General features: G+C 40.5%; 1 protein-coding gene across 1 annotated transcript in view; it reads right to left on the bottom strand.

Moving 5' to 3' along the window:
* ptprfa (protein tyrosine phosphatase receptor type Fa) overlaps positions 1 to 14,082 on the bottom strand; it is a 373,454-nt gene that overhangs the window by 265,181 nt on the left and 94,191 nt on the right. The window contains exon 3 of the mRNA XM_032525794.1: positions 5,681 to 5,826. Coding sequence (XP_032381685.1) covers positions 5,681 to 5,826 — 146 coding nt within the window. The remainder of the gene's footprint in view (positions 1 to 5,680; positions 5,827 to 14,082) is intronic.

Here is a 14,082-nt window from a genome sequence, read left to right as displayed (position 1 = left end):
TGTTATCTCAATTGTTTGAAATTGAGATAAAGACAATATTCGTTAATAGATTATGATGTAAAATGTTATTGTTTTTAAAATAACAAATAAGTCACGGTCAATTTGACCCGAGGGATACGAGAAGGTCCCGAAAGTGAAGACAATACTAGAGTAAAAAAAAACAAAAAACAAGAAGCTGAAATTAAAGGAAAGTTAAGAAAAACTAAATTTGGCTAGTGGAAAATCTGATTGGCTAGTAGCTTAAAAAAATCTACTAACTATGTTTGCTGGTGATCAAAAAAGTTATTTTAAACCCCCGGCAGCTCTAGTAAAGGAGATTGGACTTGGAAAAAAATCCATTTCATACTATATGCCGATTAAGTCTGTACGCCCACTGTAGGAAAGAGGTGTGTAATAAAACCAGATCCAACTAGTCAAGTTCCAATCAAAACAGAGAACAGGGACTGGTTTGGATAACCCTGATCCATCTCCAGCTTTGAGCCACTTAGCTCGCTCCTGCAGAGATCACGTGTCTGTTGGGACATTTACCGGGTGTCGGAACAACACATCAATGTAGTAACGGCTGTGAAGAGTATTAATCCTGCCAATACAACCGTGCTTTCTACCAATTAGATTCATATAAAACGCATTGATTACATATTGATGGCACTTCTCTGATGCTAAGTGGGGACATTAAGAATAGAAATGCTAAAGGAAATGTGACATTATGGTGCAGTGGTGGATGGTTTGGACAATAGTACAATTTTTGGAAGAGACATTTGACATGCATCAAAGATGAAACAAGTTAAAAAAAGGTGCAAAGAGATATGAAAAGAAATTGAAACAGAAAAAGTTAACAAATTAGATTAATGACTCAATGGACGTGGTGCTGAAGATATCAGGTGGATAGTAACCTCTGTTTTAGTGTAGGGGAGCGATTTTTATTTTTATTTTTATTTTTTATTTTTTGGGAGAGTCTAGGGAAAGGGTAACAATGTAGACTTTCAATTAGGCTGTGAGTGTAAGACCAAATCTTCACCGATTATTAACATTAGGTCTAGAAAAGGATGCAAATGTATGCACGGCAGATTAATGTTAGAATGCTATTGAACCCATGTTCTACTGACAACTGATGAGTGCAGACCAACATGTGTGGATGAGCTAGCACTGGTGCTACCAAGCAATTTTCTTACAGTCATCTGATCCCAAAATGATAATGTCATTATCCAGATTGCATAGATTTTTCCACTTTGTGTTAGTGTGTTCTGAGATAGACTCTAAGATTGACTCTGTATACTGGTCTCTATATCCCTAAAGAAGGCTATCCACTCGACAGTGTGCACATTTAATTCATAAAGTTATGATTAATTAACAACTGCAATGCTGTAACAATGCTGCAACATTGTTTCAATGTTAAATGAGGCTCATTCATGCTTAGACATATAAGAAGGGCCTGAAGACGACCACCCACAGTGACTTTTTACCGGCCAGTTTTTTTTGCCTCATAAAGGTGAAAAACAGGAATCACGTGAACTTTCCAAAACCGCAGTTGCATCCTTTCCCACTGCGCTGCTTTCCTGAACAAAAGTGCCTTGACGGCAGCGGTCTCCCCTGGAAGCACAGTCTTTGATAGTTAACAACTTACTGTGTGTAGGTGGTTTTTTGATGACTCGTGGTCCTTAATTGCTTTTTCTGATTTGAAATTTTTAGTCTTGATTACAAAAGGATTTGACTATGCTTTCTCTGAGCCATACACACGACAATCACTGCAGTACACTTGTTCTGTAGTGCTGTGACAATTCAGCCCCTCACCAACCTTGCCGTGCCCGCCAATCGTCCACTTTGTATTAAAACGTCTTCTTTTACTTTCTTTTTGTCGGTTGTTTGTTTCAGTCGGCCTCTTTACCACATTCTTAGCTAAAATCCACCGAAATGGCAGACTTCTTTGAAATGTAAAAGAACAGTTGCAAAAAAAAGCTAATGAATCACTCAATTCTCATTGGCTACCTGCCAACGTGGCAGGTAGATTGACAGTGTTACCCACCAATCGCTAAATGCACCCACATTGCACACACACCCAGGTCCTGCATAAAAGGAACATTGCACTGATGTAACTCAATAAATCCTGTAATTGGTAGTGTTAGAGGCAAACGATTGAATTTGGACAGAATTAAGAAATATACTGTACCTTTTTATTTAAGATTATCTTTCTATTGAATAAATCAATCAAGAAGGCCTGGCTTATTGAATAGAGTTGGAAAAACAGGGTAGTTAAAAGAGAGCTGGGCTGTGGACTGTCTGGACTGTGGGGTGGACGTATTCCTTCCCCATGCAGGGTAGCCATCAGTTTGAGTAATGCTGTGCAGACAGGTGGAAGATAATTCCTATTACTCACAACGACATGAAACGAGTGTCTCCGTCTGTGCAGGACTCATGTTGAGTCACTTTACTTGAAGCCATTTGGGTTGGCTGGCAGCTAATAAGCTTTTTCCCGCTGTTTTCAGAGTCAGGTAGGAAGGCTTATACAGCACTAATCATGCAGTTGCTCTGTGTGTTAATGCAGCTGCGTGCATAAAACGCCTAGATTCTGGTAAGCCTACCACAGTGCACAACAATTCTGCACATTCAAAAGTAAAAGAGACTAAGCAAGAGACTCTGAGAAAGTCAGTACCAACACATATATTGCAGGTAATACATCGCATTAATGATTTAGTTAACTATTTGGTTGTCAAATCATACAAAATACTATTTTAGTTAGCTGGGGACCAGCAACCTTGTTGTTAATCAATTAACCCTTGTGTTGTCTTCCCATTATCCATGAACTTGTAATTCCTGGTCAAAATTGAAATGAACATTTTTTTTTTGTGCTTTACCGATGTTTTTTGCACACATGTGACGCGCTCATGATCGTATTGCAATGATTTTATTTTTCTTCTTCTTCCCCTTGTACAATACACTTAGCACTGCTGTTACCTAATGTAATTGTTAACTGGTGAGTAGAAATAATTGCGTAATGCTGCGTGGTGCGCGGTGCGGTCAACAAAAGTGTTCGCTCCCAGCTTCACCCCCCCCCTCTCCGTCAAAGCCCAAAGAACCCAGGTGCACAGGTGAAGCAAACAAATATGTCACTTCCGCTCAAACCGTCATGAAAACGCCTACCACCTGCAATATTAGCACATAACACAATAATCCATAAATGAGACCATAAACAACATAATGTGGCTCCTACATTGCTTTTTTCTGATTTATTTTGGCATTTTGTCCGGCTTTTAGCGCTTTTTTTAAAACCTGAGCTGGTTTAATAATTGGTTTTAAATTTATTCTTGGAATTCATGGTCAACAAACCTCTTTTTTATCAAATTATACATACGTTTTTAGATAAAAAGACAGAATTTATGAAGTATTTTGACTAATAGTTAAGATCAGAGGATGTTGAGTGGATCACAGATGGGTAGATGTCAAAGTTTAGTCCGGATACTGTTTTGAAACCATTAAAAAAAAAGAATTCAAATGCTATAAGATTAAATAAAACACCCAAAAAAATCAATGAAAGTAATTAAAAATGTTATTTTATTGTGTTATTTTATAATGTTATTTTGGGGCAATTTGGATGAAAGAAATCCATATTTCTGATATAAAACAGTTTGAAACGGGTCAGTTTGACCCAAGGACAACACAAGGGTTAAGTTAAACAATATTGCACGTGTAACGTATGCAGAGCAAAGGTTCCAAACCTACACATTCACTATAATCAATGAAACTGGCTACAGCACGTTAAGTGGTGTGTAAGTGCCGCAGAGATGCGCTATAAAAGTGTAAAAATAAGAGGTGTTTGCAGCCCTTTTACACAGAAATGGATCATAAAGGGGGGCTGTGGCTCGGGGGTAGTGCGGTCGATCCCTGGCCCTGCAGTCCTTGGGTGTAGCCAGTTCAAAGGTGCGTTCTGGGGCACATCCGCTCCTAGAAACGGTCCGCATGCGTTACACGGTCAATGTAGCCAAAGCTTTAGGGTTTGATGTTTCCACCATAGAAAGCAATGCTTTACAGGAGCAGACTCCCATCTTGAATGTCAGAGACCGCAGATTTTGAGTTAAGGGGCTATGTCCATTTTTACTGAATTCTGTCCGATCAGGTTGCACTGAGCATGTTTTGGTTTCTCACAGCTTTTAGTTTCATTGCACATCACAATATCAAGCCATAGTCTGTGTTTGACTTACTGTATGTGTTCTTGACAAATACTTTAAATAAGGACTTTGGTCCTTTTAAATTGGAATTGTTGCTAGTTATAAAAAAAAAAAAAATGGTATCCTTTTAATTCTGCATTACTGCACCACAACATGGTAGAACATGTGGATGTCACCTTGGGCCATAAAATCATTTTTCACTTTTTTCAGATATTAAACAAGCAATCTGTCAATTTCAAAAGGAATTCATTAATCAATAACAAACATAATTGTTAGTTGCAGCCCTTTTCTGTTCTGTCTTTCCACAACACACAACGCCTTGAAAGTGTGTGTGTGTGTGTGTGTGTGTGTGTGTGTGTGTGTGTGTGTGTGTGTGTGTGTGTGTGTGTGTGTGTGTGTGTGTGTGTGTGTGTGTGTGTGTGTGTGTGTGTGTGTGTGTGTTCGTTACAGTGGTTTATCACAGTTCTGCTCTTTAATCTGTCAGCTTAAAACATGTACTCAATATGATGCGAAGCCTCGGGTATTCTAAGTCGAATATTGCAAATGACTTGATTGCATTCAGTGGTCTTCAAACAGGCACTAAGGTGTTAACATTGCGTTGTGTTTTTTTTTTTTTAAAGCAGCGTTTTGAGCCAAAAGCAATCTCTGTGCACAAAAGTGTTTTTATCTCCATTAGAAGAACTAAGCTCCGTTTAAACTAACACGCCCAAACCTCATATCTCATCAACATTCTGGAATACTGGGCATAAACACGGGGCAGCGTATTGTTCAGCCCACTGCTACCACGGCAGTTACCATGGTAACATTAGTAGCTCAGTCTCAGAGAACGAGACGCCATGACTGATAAGACCCAATCAGGTGGAGAAATGTCGGCGTCGGTATTGCCGAAGGTCTCCGTTTGCGGCCGTTGAGACTGCAACACGACCCCGCAGGTTCCAAAACGGGTCAGATGCTTTTCAAATATCTCCGTTTTAGGGTCTCGTCAACGCCAGAGCAGGGGATCGAGAGGGAGAAACGTAGCGAAAGATATTCCTTTTAAAAACTAAAAATAGTGGGTCCAAATCAGAGCAATGTACACGTAGCCTAAATGCCGTGAAAGCTTCTCCATATTCTAATAATAACCAAATACAGCTTGAGCCGAAAGCTCAGCTTTAATAATAATAACTTTTATTTGTAATGCACTTTACATTTAAGACAAACCCCAAGTGCTACAGGTAAGATCATAAAAGCAAGGTAAAAACATCAGTTTAAAAGATATATAAATAGTGCAACAACATTTTTGTGTAAGGTTAAAACTCATAAGTTCTGCCAAAAAGAGAAGTTTTTTAGCTTTCCTGCTGCTAAACAGCTGTGAAGGTATGTTGACGCACTGGAACTGCGAGTACAATATGAAATAAATCAACCTACCCTGCTCTGTCTTTCTCTGTCTTAGGCACACATAAATGCAGAGAGCTAACGAGCAGTGAGGGTGTGAGCCATTCAGACGGGGAGCTTTGACGCCCGCTGCCGAGTCATACCTCAAAGCGCTGGGAGCTGACTTTCTTCCCCTTCTTCATCCAGGTGATGCGAGGTTTGGGCTCACCCACTGCCTGGCATACAAACGACGCCACTCCTCCCGAAATCCCTGTCTGATCGTCGGGGGACTTGATGAAGCTGGGCATGCCTGGGGGGAAAGAGAGTGAGAATAGAGGATAACCAGCATCAGATGAAAAGGCCTGACAGAGAAACAGCTCCAGGCAGGTCAAAGTTTTTTTTTTTTTTTTTTCTTTTTTTACATCTTTACATCTGCTGTAAGTCTTGCAATAACAATGAGCTCTTTCAAAAGCTGTCTCATGCCCGTAGCCACAACTATTCAGACATAAATCCAATAAAAACAGCCAAGCTCCATCCTGATTATAAGCAGCACGTAACTCTAAAGGTGTCGGCTGCAACCATCATACTGTACATCACTGAGATTAAAAGCAAAATTTGTGTTGTGCGTGAATGATGAATGGTATTTACACGTCATGTCATGGTCATACATGTATTAAAGGCTGCTAATGTTTGTAGCGGCTCACCCTTTGTTGGTACCGGACACTTTATATCAACCGCACAAGCTCACAAGTGTACAGGTGATGCAATACACACTCAAGCCGACTGCAGAAGGTGCTAATGCAAATGTCTAGAGCTCAGAAACGCCCCTCAATGTCACATTTCACTGATCATCAGTTGGTGCGGGTACGCCTTCAACAGCTACATGTAGCTACATGCTAATGTCAGGGAAACCCGTAATCTTGGCTACCAATGTTGTTAATGGCTACTGATGTCGCTGGAACATGTCCGGATGTGTAGTTTTGGTTAAAAAGCCCTTGTTGGTGGTTGTACACGATATGAGCTCTATACTCTGTTGCAGTCAGTGTCCATAGACTGTACAGAGTCAGCGACAGCAGAGCACAGATGAGGAGACTCCAGAGATCGAGAAACGCTGACCAATCAGAGCAGACTGGACTTTTTAAAGCGGCAGGCGCTCCAGACAGAGAACTTCATAGACAGAGGGGGAACACGGGTGCAGCAGCCATAAGCAGTATTTTTTTGGGGACATTAAAGCATGACACTTTCAAGTAGAAACATATAATAGTATGAACCTGTATTGCATTGCATGCAAAATTTTGTCTGTTTTCTTCACATTTAGAATTATAGTTTGCTGTTCTTACGTAAAATATTTGGCTCTGGTAGATCTTTGCGCTTGGTTGTGCTGTGCAAACACCACCTCTTTATGTGAACGTGCTCTGCTGGATTGGGAAACCCCGAGTTGATTGAACTAGTTGTTAACCACTGTCGTGACACAGCTTATGCGGGACCATGGTTGTTAGGGTTAGTGAAGCCAGGTAACCCAAAGAACTTCTGGGCATGTTGGTCTTGATTCATAGTACAAGCCTTTGGTCATTCTGTAACAATATACTCACAGAGATCCACGAAAACACTGACAGTTACGTTTCCACAGTCACAAACTGTGTGTGTGTGTGTGTGTGTGTGTGTGTGTGTGTGTGTGTGTGTGTGTGCGCCTTTGTGCGTTTGTGTGGGTGTCCTCTAATGAAACAGTCGGCACTCGATCGGTAATCCACGTTGACAGCACTGTGACGGCAACATTTTCCATAATGTCGGGCTACAAATGCAAGGGTCCCCAAGAGGGAGCCATGAAGAGCATTTTGAAGGCAAGGCACGACATTTTCACAGTTACTTTTGGCAATTGATAACCATGCTCTTTAAAGTTCCATGTGATTCAAAACACGTCTGTGCAGTCATGGCCACAACCTATGGTCAATGTACAGCAGAGTTTTATCAGAGGTTCCAAGGAGGCCAAGGTGATGGGGCGGAGAGGAAGTGAGTGGATTGTACCATTTTAAACTATTTATTTCCCCTGGCAGCTGTTGTTTGACCCTGACGCTTGACACTCTAAATGTAAAACATGCTGAGTGCTTCAGCCTAGCATCACAGGCAGCTGTGAGTTGTCTCTCCCTTCCATTCTTCTCTGACCCTGTGCTTGCTGTTTCTCTCCGTGTGAGTGTTTCTTTAGAATATGTCCATTGAACTTCCTACATATAATCCACAAGGATAAACACTATGTGATGAGAATAAAATGTGAAAAAGTAGGACTTAAAGAATCTTTCAATCCAGTGTGGAGAAACATATCATATCATAAAATCACTTTATTTTAAAATTATGTAGCGTAGGCATTCTGGCATTTTTGACTACAACTGCATGGAATTAAAAGTAAGTTGAACATTATCGCCATTGGAAAAGCTCAAGTCAGAGAACTTGTGGTTATACTTACAATATTTGACAACTGGTATCCTTTCCATCTTTGCTGCAAAGTTTGTCTTCACAAAATCTAGCGGATGGTTTGCTGTCAACGGAAAATCAGTTCAATGTCAGTTCTGACTCAAAACACACTCTCCAGCCTGTCTACCCTAACAGCCTAGAAACAGGGCTGCCAACTCTTACGCATTGACCATGAGCCTGACACAACTGACACTTTCAACGCCGTCTCTCACGCCACACGTCCAATTTTCTGGCACGCTGAGAAAAGCACATGTATGACTGATAACATACAGTATTGTCGACAATAGTTACACCTGCAAGAATCTCAACCAAAACTAAAACGAGAAGAAATACATACGAGCGAATACGGGCTGATTGCCACTGGGCCTACTTCGTGGTGTTTATTCAACATTTTGTCATGTTTCAGATGTTATTAGCTCTTTGCCTCCACAAGCCGATGGTTATTTAGCAAGTGTGCCCTGCCAAGTGTGTTGGGAGATAGTATTAGGAGTCAAACTTTTCGTGGCAAGGCTCCCTTAGATCACCTGTGGCTCACTTGGGTTTAGGCTACTGAGGGCCAACTAAAGGTTCATGAAGCTTTGTGATCCATTTTATTAATTTTCTGAGTCCACTGGAAGGTGCTTTTGGCTTAAAGAAAAAGGTTCAAGGAATGGCAATTCAGGGTGCTTTGAACAGAGAGCGCCACCCAGTGGCCTCAAAGAATAAAGACATTAGTTCATGGAGCTTCATTTGGTCATCACTACTTGGCAGTGCCTGACACATGAAATATGTAAAGGTCAGTCAGTTCTTCATTTAAAACAATCAGCTCATTACCTTGATTGTATGATTGTAAAATGGTTCTCGAAGCTTCATGGGCTTCATTTGGCCATCACTAGTTTAGAGTTCTCCCCGTCATCAAGCACTGACAATTTGGGAATCCTGTAGAGGGGGTCAGGGGTCTTCCTTTTTCTTCAGAGGACAGAAATCATTTTTAAAGTTCAGATTTGAACCTGAACAATATTTATCACATCATATTGCGTTGTTAAATCTACCTGTATTATGATTAAAAATTTGGAGCTCCAGGCTACCAGGAGACACTGGTAAAATAATAAAAAGGTGACTTGTGCAGCCGTTACCCCGGATACAAAGTGTTTAGGATGGAGATGGAGGTCCTGAGCGAGTTATAAGGAGAGCGAGAAGTTATCAATGACGTTTTTCTTTCAGCTGTATAAACTGTATTTAATGCATAGCAACACGCCTGTTGATGTGCAGAAGAAACTGTGTAGAATAATTTGCTTACAGCAATGCATATTTAAACTGTATTGTTTGAAAAGGTATTGATATAATTATATAATGGCTATCTTTTAATGTATGTTAAGTAGATATACTGCTGGGCACTAGTCTACTGGAGATCAAAATGGTAGGATGCAAAGGTACAGTATCTTCTGAAAATCTCATACATTGTGTAAATTGGGATGCAGCCGGTATGCCATGCCATCTGGAAGAGGTGAGGGACTGGAGATTGACTGACACACAAACCAAATTATCCAGCACCAAGGCAGTTAAGAGTGTGTCCTAAAACTGCAACAGATACAGTATGACTATAATAGGCTTAGAGTGTAAATGCCAACCAATGCTCCCTGCACATTTAGCGGCTGATCTTTGCATTAAGCCAATCTCACAGTGGACACGCATGGCTGGATCCACAGACGGAGGTTGTTTCATCCTGAGGTGGAGGGGTTTCTTTTCAAATAAAGGGAAATGCCTTTGGTGGTGAATGACAGGGTTAAATTAAAAGCACAAGTGTGAGATCCTAATATATAGTATGCTTGCTATATATTAGTGCATTACACTGCCAAGTGATAGCTCCTAAACCTAATAGGGTTTAACTCACAGAAACCATGCACACCTTCAATCCCAACACTGAGCATTTTGTTCCAGGATTAAGGATTTTGGATTAAGTCCAAGTCAATTGAAACAAGTTTAAGTCATGTGTTATGACAATTGAATAAAATGTCCAAATCATGTCTCAACTCAATGGAGAAAAGTCCAAGTCAAGTCTCATGTTAAAGGAGACAGCTCCACGTCAAGTCTCAACAAAAGCCTGAAGGCCAATAGCGTGAATGCTGATCATTTGGATGAAATGGCATTTGTATCCCATCTTTTCCCATTAGTGTTTATACATTGTTCCCATTGTTCAACAGTTATCTACCATGCCAGTAGTGTTAATCAGCACCAACACACTGGGGTTACCTTATGTCAGTGTCATTGTGGGAGATATTGCATGGTCTACAGCAGATTAGGGAAGAGAATTGGAGGCTGAGATGGATTTCTTTAAAGGTCCCGTGACATGATGCTCTTTGGATGCTTTTATATAGACCTCAGTGGTCCCCTAATACTGTATCTAATGTCTCTTTTATATAGACCCCCGTGGTCCCCTAATACTGTATCTGAAGTCTCTTTTGGTTTGCACCATTTCTAGCCACTGGCCAATTATAACTTAGCATGCTCTGACAGCTACATTGCATGCTATGGTTTGGGTGTTTTGTTGTGGTAGTATGTTTTCCTGTCTTAATTTTTTTGCCTGGTTTTCTGTCATGTCTTGTGATTATTGTATGGTGTTACAGTTGGTACATGTTCTTTTTGCTGTTTTATTGTTGTAGTCTCTTTCCCTGTGTTTATTTCTTAGACTGGTTGCTGTCATGTCTTGTGATTATGGTATGGTGTTATGTTCGGTCTTGTCTTGTATATGTTTTATTTCCTGTTTTATTTTGAAGTCTGGGTCTCTGTCTCGTCTTGTCTTTAGTTTTACTTCCCGTGTTTTCCTGCTCCCGTGATTACCTGATGTCTTCCACCTGTTTCCCAGCCCTCTTGTCACCTGCCTCTTGTTACCTCGTTACCCTCTGTATTTAGTCTTTGTGCTTCTCTTGTCCTGTGTCAGATCACTGTAGTTTTCTGTTGTAGTGTAATGGCTCCCTGTGGCGGTTTGTTGCTACCTGGATTTTTTCACCCTGGATTTAGTTTTGGCCTGCCCCTCTCAGAACTTTCTTTGTTTGTACTTTGTTTTTTATTTTAATAAACCCTTTAGCTCAACTTTCACCTCCTCCTTGCACTTGGGTCCACCATTCCATCCATTCTTGACATTGCAGGCTACTGATTTCAGCAGCAGATTGGTACCAAGGAAGAAATACTGTGTAAATATTAGTATCTCTTCTGTATCAGGCTATAATGGGCCTGGCTCAGTTTGCTTGAAGGGATAAAGGTCACATGTTTCCCCCTGCTAGTTCTAACACCACCAACTGACAACGTATTCTGCATTCAGAAACATTAGGAGGGCAATATGGAGCAGGAAATCAATACATTGATTTGACTCTAGCCTTTACATTAGCATTGAGGATAAACATGAATTCCTTTCAACTCATTCAACATGTATTTATTGAGAATGATGGCTCTTACTGTAGCTAAAACAAACCAATAAAAGTGGTTGGAAGTACAGACATGCAGCGGGGACATTCAGGACGTTATATATTCAGTGATTCTCTTCTGCAAATCCTTTCTGACTTTTATGCTTCATTTATCTTTTTTATGATAACAAATAAAGAACTACATTGGAATATTTCAACCAAATCATCTGGCTCAGTGTGTTATCCATTATTGAATAATACATTGAATCCTGCCAGGTGATATTGCTTGCATGAAAATACATTTAAAAGTGAATAGATGAATACAGTGGGGCTCGAAAGTTTGGGCAGCCTAGGTAAAAATTTGTGTTAATGTGCATAAAGAAGCCAAGGAAAGATGGAAAAATCTCCAAAAGGCATCAAATGACAGATTAGACATTCGTATAACATGTTACAAAAAGTTAGAATTCATTTACACTTTCAAAAAAACAAACCCCAAAATGGCATCTGCAAAAGTTTGGGCACCCCACAGAGTTTAGAGCAGCTAAAAACAGTTTGAAATGCAAAGTTTTAAGTCTGACTTTTCTCACAGGGAGTCCAAGTAGCAGGCACGCTCAAACTTGCTAACAGCATCTCTTCTTTCTCCAATGCGTGTTTTAAATTATGAATACCAACTTTTGCCTTCCAACAGGCGATTTAGGGTCCCTTCGTTTAGATACGACAGGCTGAAGAACTCTTTTATACATCAGTCAATCCTGTTGCTGAACCAAAATAAGAAGATCAAATGTAAGTCATAATACAACTTTATTGGAATTAACTCCAACTGATTAAAAGAATGACATCCTGTACACCTATTCAGTTACAAATTCAGTTTTGAATTTACTCTACCTTTCTTGAAAAAAATCACACATCACAACAGTACATCCTGTCCTCTGCACATTGTATATATCCTGAACTTTTGCACAGTCCTCTACATTTTTTGTACATCCTGCACTAGTTACATGTATGTTTGTATTATTTGTTTCTGAATTTCTTGTTTTTTTCATATTACTGTTTGTATGTATTCACAATGAACCAAGGCAAATTCCTAGAACATGGCATTAAATCTCTCTCTGATTCTGAAATTCTCTTTCTGATTCATCTACTGTACGTCTGACACAAACAGTATGGTAACCAGGTGACGGCTCACACAACTCATTATACTCCCATTGCACCAAAAAGCGACGCTTGGTCAGGTGTCTTTGACGATTGTTGTTAATGGAAAAATTCTCCTTAAGCGTCACATTTTGACGCTCCGGGTTGGGGAACTTGGGCATCACTATTTGACGCTCCCTGGACATGTGCCTAGCCCTTTGGCGTCATATTTAAACACGCTTGGTCGGGACTCTTGGCGTCACTTTGACACTCTGGGTAGGGACATACTGACATGCGGCGCAAGAAAGGGACGATTAGGTTTAAGAACAGATTACAAAATGTACGTTCCAGTGACATGCGGGACAAGAACAGGACACAAACCCTGGTCTCCTGGGTGAAAGTCCTGTGTTGATTTTCGATCCTTCATACTACTCTTGTCTCTCCTAACACTACGTCATCTTACAGGAACGCGGTCAAGCTGCTGCTCTGCCCGGTGTGTTACATACAGACGCTAAAGGGTAAATTTTTTTTTTCATCAGTATCCGACGCTTAGAGCCACAGACCAAGCGTTAGTATTTTATGAGTTGGGAGTGAGAATGGCTTGGCTCCGTCTTGAATATCCAACCTCCTCCGGGCTACTGAATAAATGGCGGAATGAAGTGTATTGGTTATGAGCTCATCCCTTCATGGGTGGTTTAGCACAGTGTATTCTTCATTCAATTACTCCAGTAAATGATGCCACAGTAAACAGGAGACACGGCTTTTCAATCAGCGCTGCAGAGGCCGGTGGCAGCAGAGCCCTCCTCCACCCTGATGGTTCTCTGAAACCAGCCAGTGAATCCATCCGCGCAGCAATCTATGCTGCTTACATGCTACACTGACTGCCTCGTACTGGTGCTTGTCATTCTCTGTGCCAGTCGCAGTGAAAACCTTGTCACTTCCTACTGGCTTTCTCACATCCCATGCTCATGGACTGCATCTGCTGAAAGACAAAGGCTACATTTCCATTGCAACGTTTTGGTTTTTAAGCGGAGATGTGAGCCAAAAGCCATGTCCGTTAGCTACAGTAGAAGAACTCATTTCCAGTTAACCCTTGTGTTGTCCTCCCGGGTCAAAAACCGACAAAAATCAGACATTTTTATCCCTTTTTAAGACTTTTCTTTTAGTTAATACCACTAGTTTTACAGTACGTTTTGGAATTCACGGTCAATTACCCTCATTTATATAGAAGTACACCTAATATTTGAGTTCTGAAAGCAGAAATTATGAATTATTTTGACTAATAGTGATCAATTGCATTTGCAAAGAGCGTTGAATGGAATCCAATCCATTTTTTGTGGTAATTTAGTTAAAAAGAGACCCATTTTTCAGATAAAAATTTTTTTTTAAAGGGGTCAAATTTGACCCGAGGACAACAGGAGGGTTAAAGTAACAAGCCCAGACCGCACATCTCATCAACATTATTGTATACTTGGCATGAAGAGGGGGCAGCATGTTTATTCCGCCTGTTGCTGGTAGTTGCTATGGTAATGTTAGTAGCATAGTCTTAGAGAATGAGACGTCATGACTGATAAGACCCAATC

This window comes from Etheostoma spectabile, chromosome 9, assembly GCF_008692095.1.
Source record: "Etheostoma spectabile isolate EspeVRDwgs_2016 chromosome 9, UIUC_Espe_1.0, whole genome shotgun sequence".
NCBI lineage: Eukaryota > Metazoa > Chordata > Actinopteri > Perciformes > Percidae > Etheostoma > Etheostoma spectabile.
The sequence above is the reverse complement of the archived record's forward strand: the minus strand, read 5'-3'. Positions and strand labels throughout refer to the sequence as shown.